The sequence below is a fragment of the Protomyctophum bolini genome (assembly GCF_963924005.1).
Source record: "Protomyctophum bolini genome assembly, chromosome: 10".
Classification (NCBI taxonomy): Eukaryota; Metazoa; Chordata; class Actinopteri; order Myctophiformes; family Myctophidae; genus Protomyctophum; species Protomyctophum bolini.
Window position 1 is genome coordinate 27368665 of NC_137871.1, and position 10000 is coordinate 27378664.

At 43.7% G+C, this 10000-nt stretch overlaps 1 protein-coding gene across 1 annotated transcript in view; it reads right to left on the reverse strand.

The window, feature by feature from the left end:
* The window catches only part of inppl1b (inositol polyphosphate phosphatase-like 1b), a 40542-nt gene that overhangs the window by 29171 nt on the left and 1371 nt on the right, over positions 1–10000 (reverse strand). Inside the window, exons 2-5 of the mRNA XM_080774785.1 lie at positions 9604–10000; positions 6525–6588; positions 2873–3011; positions 1162–1279 (exon numbers count right to left, since the gene is read on the reverse strand). The exon at positions 9604–10000 is cut by the window's right edge and continues 194 nt beyond it. Of these exons, the coding sequence (XP_080630911.1) occupies positions 1162–1279; positions 2873–3011; positions 6525–6588; positions 9604–9743 (461 nt within the window). The 5' untranslated portion in view covers positions 9744–10000. The remainder of the gene's footprint in view (positions 1–1161; positions 1280–2872; positions 3012–6524; positions 6589–9603) is intronic.

Sequence of the window (10000 nt, forward strand, 5' to 3'; positions counted from 1 at the left end):
TCGTTAATAACAGAGAGGAGAGTGGAAGTATACAGTCCAGAATATGAGTTACTGTTAATGTCTATTGACGTTGGTTTTGTTGTCCCCATATAGGCAACAGTTTTCAAAGATGTTCACAATTTGTCACATTTCTTTTTAAAACCGATTACATGCCATCATCTGGTGGCTAAACTCGGTACTGTTGCCAGAATCCTGAAGAAAACTACAATAATTTGACAGCTGTGAAGTCATTTGTTGAACCGGAAGTGTTTGTGTGATGAGTCATAGCTTCAGTCTGTGCCGTGCTCTCTCAGTGTAAACAATGGTTTTGGACTCGGATGAAAGGTTTATTAAGCTGTAAACATCGTCCATTAGCTCAATCTGAGCCCTATAAATGCTTTGATCGCGTGCGTGCGCGTGTACGAGGACTATTTTGGGTATTCAATGACGTCACAACATGGGTGCCGAATCCCGAGAAATCGCGGGTTTGGCATATTGTGTACAATTTTTCAAGATAAAAAAAATACATATATTTTGAAAATAGCAGATCTACAAGGATAGCAAGCTTCCAGGTCGGCTATTTTCGAATAGACGAAGTATGAAACCATTAAAACTGGTAAAGCATCTGTGTCATTTTTGATTTTAGACATATTTAATACTTTGGGTATTCAAACACAGCATATCTACAAGCTATAAAATATGCATAAAACATTTTTAACTCAAATAATTTCTTCTGGGTGTCCCTTTATACAAAACATTTTCAGACTGGGGTCCGTGGCCAAATACATCCTTTTGGGGGTCCTTCTTGATATGAAAAAGTTTGAGCACCACTGATATAGCAACATAGGTTTTTTCAGAAACCTGTTTAGAAGACATTTGTAGAATGGGCCTCAGCTCTTAATGGGCTACGTGGTTAAGTTGGGTCTTCTATTGATCTGCTATTTTGAATATATATTCTTTCAGAGCGAACGTTTTTAACTCAAATCTTTGCTTCTGGGGGGGGGTCCCTGGAACAACATATTTTCAGATGGGGGTCGGCGGCCAATTATATATATTTTTGGGGGTCCTTGACATGAAAATGTTTGAGAACGACTGACACAATAAACATGGGTTTTCCATAAAACTGTCAACATTTAGAAGACATTTGCAGAATCCTCCTCAGGTCTAAATGGGTTAAAGTACCTGGGTGGGGTCAGCTCCTGTAACTTGTTCAGGAAGGGTGTGTTTGGTGGTGGTGCTGCTGGTGCTGGCAGCACTGTGTTGTTGGCTGACACTGGGCCGTACACTGGCTTCTCATCATCTGTCCATGCAAACAACATTGGATGTCAAAAAACTAATAGAGGGTATATATGCACATGTTGCATTATGCATTTCTGTTCATTGCCTGTTTTTTTTTTTATATATTATTGTCAACTGTTGTTTATACACTGCATTTGTTCTTATTTTTTGTAAAGCACTTTGTAACCTCGTTTTGAAAGGTGCTATGTAAATAAAGGTTTATTATTATTATTATGTGAGTGGCCAAATCGAGTGACACATCAAGTGTCAAAGTGAGTTTCATGCAATCAGATAGGACTTTTCTGTTTGGATGTATGGGCTGTCAAGGCCAGAAAATAGTTTTTTTGCTACTCAGTAGGCATTCCTGCATACTGTAACTTCCGGGTATGATGATGATGTCACGCACATACACTCTATTGACAGTTTCGAGCAGCAGCCGACATGTGTTAGGTTTCACAACAAGCGGTAATATGGCTGGCGCGATGCGATCAGAAATCACTGTTTATATCTGAACGTCGGGCGGTTTGGACTAAAACAACAACTTTGGAGTATTTTTCGGATAAAACAATCAACAAAGAAACGACAATGAGTGGATCCTTATGGGAGGCGCGTGCATTGTCTAGCAGCCTGGGCACTGCACGAAAGGTAGTTTTGAGCTTTGGCTGCTTGGTATTGATATAAACCTTACAACATCTGACGGGTTCGGCGACCTCCGGGGTTAAATCTGAACCCGTCATCAGCGTCTTGGCGTCCATCGTGTTAATAGTGTTGGACAAGCCAAGGGCAGATGCAAAGGCATATTCCCTGTGATCCCCGTTCTCTCTGCTATTGTTGTTTATTACATTTTTAAGGAGGCATCGGGAGGTGCAACCCCCACACGAGCGTGTTGTGTTCTACGTCTCGACCATTACTACGATATATGACCAGTTTTGTCATGTTCACCTTGACATGATTTATTGTGACCATGAGATCTCATTGACTTTTTCACTTCGGAGATATTTCCACCAAGGTTCATGTCTGAAAATGCTGTCAACACACACACACACACACACACACACACACACACACACACACACACACACACACACACACACACACACACACACACGGACAGGACCGACCGATTACCCAGCATAACACGGAGTATCCTCCTGGTCTCTAAACTGCCTCCCCCTGGCTAGCCGGGGCGCCTGATGGAGGGGAAAGGAACTGGTTGGAATAATGTGTTACTTCCACACGCTACTTCCAACCATGGGGAAGTGTGAAGGAGCAACTTGGACACTCATGCATGAAGGAAGCATGAGTTCAAGTCCGTTGCTCTCCCCCGATTGGCGGAGGGTGTGTGTAGAGCCCAGGATAAGGATTAGATAACTGACACAGGGGGGAAAATGGGTTACAAAATCATTCTGGACCTTTGCGACCACTAAAAGAAACGATTGGCCAAAGCATTAGTTCATGCATGGCACGGAGGTCACAAAAGCTCAGCTGTAATCAGCTGACAGTCCTGACTTCACAGGTCAACATGAACATGTATGAAACCAGTTGAGAACCATTCATATTAATACAGTATATTAAGTATATGTCATAATAATGTGTGTAGGAACAACCACAGTACCTGAGCTCTCGTCCCCAGTGTCTGTGTCACGAAAGACAGGGTAGAGGAGTGGAGTGACCAGGCCTTTATGGGGGTGCTGGTACCCCAAAACCAGGTCCTCCAGAGTACGGAAACAGTTGACCTGCACCCCCTGTGTGGTCTGCAGGACACACACACACGCACACACACACACACACACACACACACACACACACACACACACACACACACACACACACACACACACACACACACACACACACACACACACACACACACACACTTTAACAATTTATTCATGTCCACACACAGGGAAAATAAAATATACAGGAACACAAATGTTTTAGGTGCAGTAAAGGTTACATTCACAAACTCATGGATATGTCCTCATGATACAACACACACATCACTCAGCACACCATAGGCACAAGCAGTGGCAGCTCCGCCATAGGGCAGCAGAGATGGCACACTTTGCCAGCCTTTCTGCCTCCTCTTTGGGTCGAAACCCTTCGACAACCAGTCCGTGGGTATAAGTCCTAGGCTGGATCACCATAGGAAACAAAGTTCTTATAGTCTTGCTTGGTGTTAAAGTGCTCCCAGTAGATGTTCTCATGCATGGGCCTGGAAGTCCACCCATTGCTATTCCGGGGTTAGCCCGACAGCGGACGGACATACCGCTGGAAGGCCGCCAGGTCTATATTGCCTCTCGTCCCATTAAGCTGTTCTTGGGGGGGGGGGGGGGGGGGGGGGTTAGGTATAGAGGTAGAGGAGGGGCCTTTAGGTAGTGTTGGCTGGTGGTAGATTCCACTGGTGAACGGTGCCTGCTTGTATGCAAGTTACATAGTCTACAGAAGTTGCAAATGCATCCATGTACCTACTACATTGACGATGGTAGTTACAGCAGAGCAGTTTAACATCATGCCCTAGGACACACACGCACACACACACACACACACAGAAGTCAGCTTATACAAAGTGAAAGTACTACATAGTACATGAGTACATAACTCAGTGCTTAACTCTATAGAAAGAATCGATGGACCCTTTAAGTTTACACTGACCCCACGTCACCCCAGTGAGGATTTCAATGGGGTAAGCTTTCAGTTTATGATCATCACACAAACATGTGTGCATGTTCACAGGCTGTGATGACCCAAAACAGTACAAAGACTCAACTGTAAATAAATGTCGATGACATGCAACACAGACAAGCTAGCAGCATACTGGTGCTAGTACTGTATATGTATATGGCACATCAGTATCTCTCTCAACTTCTTGTTTTTCTTCTAATTTTTATCCCACGGTTTTTGCAGCCCATTCTTTTCCACCCAGTGTCAATTATCTAATGAAATCCTGGACGCTACACTTCCTCTGCCAACCTGGGGGGCAGCGGACTGGCCTCATGCTTCCTTCTATGCATGAGTAGTCCAAACTGCTTCTTTTCACCTGATATTCCGACCAGTTCCTTTTCTCTCAACTTCTTGAAGTCTATACTCCCCTAAGGTCATTGCAGCCTGCGAACGTTATAACTTGACGTCCCTATGACACGTTTAAAGGCTAGAGGTGACCGAGCATTTTCAGTAGTAGCCCCCAAATGATGGAATGAGCTACCCTCCCATATCAAACTGGCCCCCGGCCACCATCGAGGCTTATACATCTTGCGTTAAGTCTCATTTGTATACCTTTTGATCACGTTTCATAGATTTGTGGTCTGTGCTTTGTTTCACTCTGCTGCTGACCATTCAACATGGTCAGCCATGTTCCAGTGCTCAAACCGCCTGACCTTTAGTGTGTGCTACACAACAGGTTGTTCAGTACAGACCCCCATATACAAACAGCATGATGTTCTTCATGTCAACTCTCACACAATTAGGCCACACGCAAGCATGATATATCACCATGACAGCCTCAGAAACACGCACGCACGCATGCACGCACGCACGCACAAAATACACATGCGCTGAGGCTTTGGGGCTCTCAGGGCAGAACTTATTTTAGATACTTTTGTTTTCATTGTGTGGTGAGTCACAGAAAACCTTTTTTCTTTTTTGGACACGAGGTACAGTACTTGGCGCTTTTGCCAGGAAATCTTCAAATAGGCTAGTAGATGCTTTCAATTTTTCATCCCACAAGGAACGCTTGAAAAGCAATTACAAAGCAACGAGAGGGAAAAAAAGAGACAGCGAGAGGCAAAGTAGCCCCAAAAATATCTCCATTGCCCTCATAGACAAAGCCAAAGTCAAAGCGTACACACAATATATGTTGCGAGTATAGTGGAGTAAATGCAGTAATATGAGGCAGTCAAATGTCAGTGGAAACAGAATGGCAACAGATGAAAAGGTGGTACAGGTTTGGGGATTCTTCCCCTGAGTACAATATGGTCGAAGCCTTGATAATGACTGAGAGACAATCCTTGACTGCAGCTCTCAGAGTTTTACTGAGCAGACACTGTTAAAGAATGCAGAGGCTGGCTTGTGGTTTGCCCCTTCAACATTCTTTTTTCTGTGTGTGTGTCTTTGTGTGTCTTTGTGTGTGTGTGTGTGTGTGTGTGTGTGTGTGTGTGTGTGTGTGTGTGTGTGTGTGTGTGTGTGTGTGTGTGTGTACGTGTACGTGTGTGTGTGTGTGTGTGTGTGTGTGCATGCGTCCTAAATTGCACTTTTCTCCACTTTGATAAAGAAAACTAAACGAAACAATCCATTCTGGTTGGTATGTTTATTAAAGAACATACACTCACCACCATGACTATACAGTATCTCACATCAACGGAACCATTATGTATAGAACAAACGTCCAAGTCAGTCACTCGCACGCACGCACGCACGCACGCTCACAACAAATAAATCCACCCATCGGTCAATGACCCAATGTGTGGGTAGAGTAGGAATCTCTGATACACACACACACGCACACACACACACACACACACACACACGCACACGAACACACACAATTTCCCCTCTGTGCCACTGAGATCATGCTTCAAGCATGCAGCCTCATGGTAGAGATGCTATTCAAACAACAAGGAATAAGCTTGCAGGTTTCTTTTTTTTCAACAGATCCGGCAGAGAAAGAGAAGGACAAACGCATTCCCTGTTCTCTCTCCTCTACACAGGAAAGGAGAGGAGAACAAACCATTGTTTATCTCTCTCTGGACCATCTGATGGCCTGTTGTTCTGCACTGCACTTACAGCATGGTTGTTTTTGGGGCTGTGTGTGTGTGTGTGTGTGTGTGTGTGCATATGTGTGTGTGTGTGTGTGTGTGTGTGCGCAGTGTGCTTGAGCTCCACGATTGTGCAGTATTAAACTAAGTACATTTAATCAGAACTGCAGCCTCACTCCCAATCTTCCACCGTAGTCTGAAAACCCACCTTTTCAGACTCCATCATGGCCCGTAGCACTTACCCTAGCCTAGCCCCTTACAGTAGATAGAACTTTATGTAGACTTAGATAGCATTTCATACAGACTTATAGCATGTTACGTAGACAGCACTAGAATAGCATTTTATGTAGTCATAGCACTTTATAGTACACTTTATGTATAGTATAGTATAGTATAGTATAGTATAGTATAGTATAGTATAGTATGTATAGTGCGTGCATGTACTGTGTGTGTGTTGTCTCAACAAGGTGTTGCTGATTGCTGAGTGACAGCGGAGCACACATGGATCCTCACCTGCACAGCCAGCAGACCCTCAGCGTCAGGGAGGATGCGATATGTGTGAACGTGGCGTTGGAATCTGTTAAGACAGAAAGTAATTCCGTTACGACCTTGCCACAATAACACTTAAATAGCAGTCAACAAGAGAGACAGAATGAGATTCAATTCAGCCTTAAAATAAAGACCAGATGTTCGGCAGCACGTTAAAGACACCGTAAAACGGTTCACAACAAGACGCCAGTGATTTCACACTTTACTGATGTGTCGCGTCTCATTTTAGAGCGCCGGTGAGGTCACAATACTGTGTGTGTCATCGCTTCTTTTGTTCATCAACACTGAAGAACAACAACGCCAGTCGAAAATGTACTCGACTGTAGTAATACTGCAATATAGAAATATTCTGTTACAAGTAAAAGTACATCATTCAAAATGTACTAAAAGTACTAATGTATTGGCATCACTTAAATTACCAAAAGTAAAAGTACTAATCATACAGAATGTTCCATGTTCCAGAATGTTCTATTTGAAAATAGCTATTTATTTATATATAGGGCTGAAGTGCTAAATGTATGTTTTGTAATAATAATAATCTAAATCTACAGAGCAGTTTAAAAATAACTGTAGTGGAGTACAAAAAGTACAAAAATTGCCTCTGAGATGTGGAGTAGTAGTATTGGAAATTGGAAATACTCCAATAAAGTGCAAATACCTCAAAATTGTACCGCACTTGAGTACATCATACTTAAGTACTTGCCACCCACCACTGACACACAGCAGGGAACAGCAGAACAATACTTAGACTAGAGAAAGCAAAAGAAATATAGGAAAGAAATGTGTGTGTAAGGGGGTGGTGGTGGGGGGGGGGGGGGGGGGTTAAAGGAAAAAGGGAGCAGCGTAAGCAGGCAGGCTCAGCTTTCAGGAATGTGTCTGGCTCGGGCCGCTGAGCAGCGCAGCAGCGAGAGCGGCGGTGTGGTCACTGGCTGCTCCCCTCCCCTACCCTCCCCTCCCCTCCCCTCCCCTCCCCTCCCGCCCTCCTTCCAGCCAGGGGGCCCCGCGGGGAGGACGTATGAGAGGGGAACGCGGGGGAGACGGCGGGAGTCCGGCGGGGGTCCGGCAGGGGTCCGACTGAGAGACTCCCAGGAGCACGCAGCTGGACTCGAGGCAAGTCTTGATGATGACAGCACAATGACTTTGACTTTTCGATGACTATTATGATGACAAATGTTCGTCGACTATACCTTTTTTCACCGACGAAAACATAAAAATGGAAATGAACACTAAGCTGTGACTAAAAATGACTAAAATGACGAGTGAATATATACTGAGAATTTCATTTAAAGATGGAGTGCCATGATTTTTTTCCACCCTAAAACATGACCATCAGGTATTATTATAATATAAGGAGGAACAACGTTTTCCAAAAAGCGTACAGTATTTGTTAAAATCATGCTTTTATGTGGACACCCCCACCAGTTCATTAAGTATGCCTGGTTTGCCTGGTGGGTGGTGATGGGTGGTGATCCACCTGAACTGTATGATCCACAGCTGTAGTTGTATGATAAAGGGGGAGGGGCTGATAATGTGATGTCACTATATTATTTCATTGGCCCGTTTGACTGTCAAGGGTTCAGCCTCCAGGAAAAAACCCTAAATACAACGTTAATACACCATTGCACATAAAAAACCTCCAGGGTGTCTAATGAAGTACTGTCACCTCATAGACACATGCAAAACTGGAAAAATACAAAAAAAATTAAACTAGGCAAAAATGTTAGTGAAGGACTATATGTCATTTTATGTTTGGTTGCGCTCGGGTGCTGAAAATAGCAGATCTGTGAGCTTATATAGAATCGTCTATTTCCAACATGCGCAGTAATAAATTAAAAGGTACATTTTACTGGTTCAATGTAGATGTTCCCATTTATCCAAAAGAGGTCAAAGACAGCTCCAAGCCTTCGTGTCTACTCAAGGAGCATTTACATTTCACAGGGGTCTTGGGTGAATAATGGCATGCTTTTTAGAGGTTCCTCAGAATGAACTGCAGGGTTCAAATCCTGACCAGTGTGTCCATGAAGTCAGAATCGCACAACAATGACATGTTAATGAAGTCATTGAAAAATCAATGTAATCAATAATCAAGTCTAGTGAATGGATGAACAATACAGCACCGCACACAATAAATAAAATATATGAAATAAGTAGGGCTAACCTTCAATGTTTTTTTTAAAAGTCGAAGTTGTAACCCTAGTAAATTGAAAGCTTCGATGGCGATTACTGGAAGGTTTGTATAGGTCAAACCATATGAAGACATGATCGTTGACCTCATGTGTTTACAGTTGCAGGAAAAAGGTGCTTAAATGGCACATCTTTCACACTCCGAGCTGGCGAGCAGGTGAAGGAACAGACTCTTGTGGTTGTGTGTGTGTGTGTGTGTGTGTGTGTGTGTGTGTGTGTGTGTGTAATGATCACAACACGTCACACGTGTGTGTGTGTGTGTGTGTGTGTGTGTGTGTGTGTGTGTGTGTGTGTGTGTGTGTGTGTGTGTGTGTGTGTAATGATCACGCCTCGAGGCACGATAACAGCTAAGAATAGTCCAACTGATGGAACAACTAGTGGTGAAAAGTAACCACCGGTAAGTACATTACCTCAAATACAGTACTTCAGTACAATTTTGAGGTATTTGTACTTTTTGAGTATTTCCAATTTTCAATACATTTACTTCTACTCCACTATAGGCAAATATTATATTTTTACTCTACTACCATTATTTGAAAACTTTAGTTTAATTACTTTTAGATAGTGATACATAGTAGCCTACAATCCTATAGTTTAACCATGACTTCAGCCGTATACATGTACGTATATACATTTCAGCCATTTGAAAGTGCGTTACTTGCGTTACTTTTACTTTAATACTTGTAACAGAGTATTTCTACATAAAGTAGAAAAGTAAACCGTTTTGTACTTTTTCCACCACTGTAAAAAACAGAGAGAAGGAAAACAGCAGAATTAGAGAAAATATAGAGAAATATGGATTTAAGAACCGTGTGCGTGCGCGTGCATGCATGCGTGCGTGCCACTAGGCTATACTTACAGTAGGCACAAGGCGTAGGCTCCTGGCACAGACTCACTGTCCCTCACCAAGTAGCTGCCGTCCCTCCCCGCCCGCGCCAGCAGATCCTCCGCGTGCACGCGGCTGATGTCGCGGTGGTACCACATCGCCATGATCCCCATGGGCCCTGCCAAATGGCCGTCTCTAGCAGAAGAAAGGCCGGCAGGATTTCACCGGGATATAAATCCGCAGGAGGTGAACGAAAAAGTCGGACACAAACACAGTCATAGTCTTGATTGAACACGCATGTGCGTTGCGTGCAACGTGCTCACACACACATGTGACACACGCACGCACACACAAAGTGGTTCAGAACGGTTCAGAAACCGCGGCGTTGTTGGCACCGCTGGTGAGATGCTCCATTCAAGGAGCTCCAATC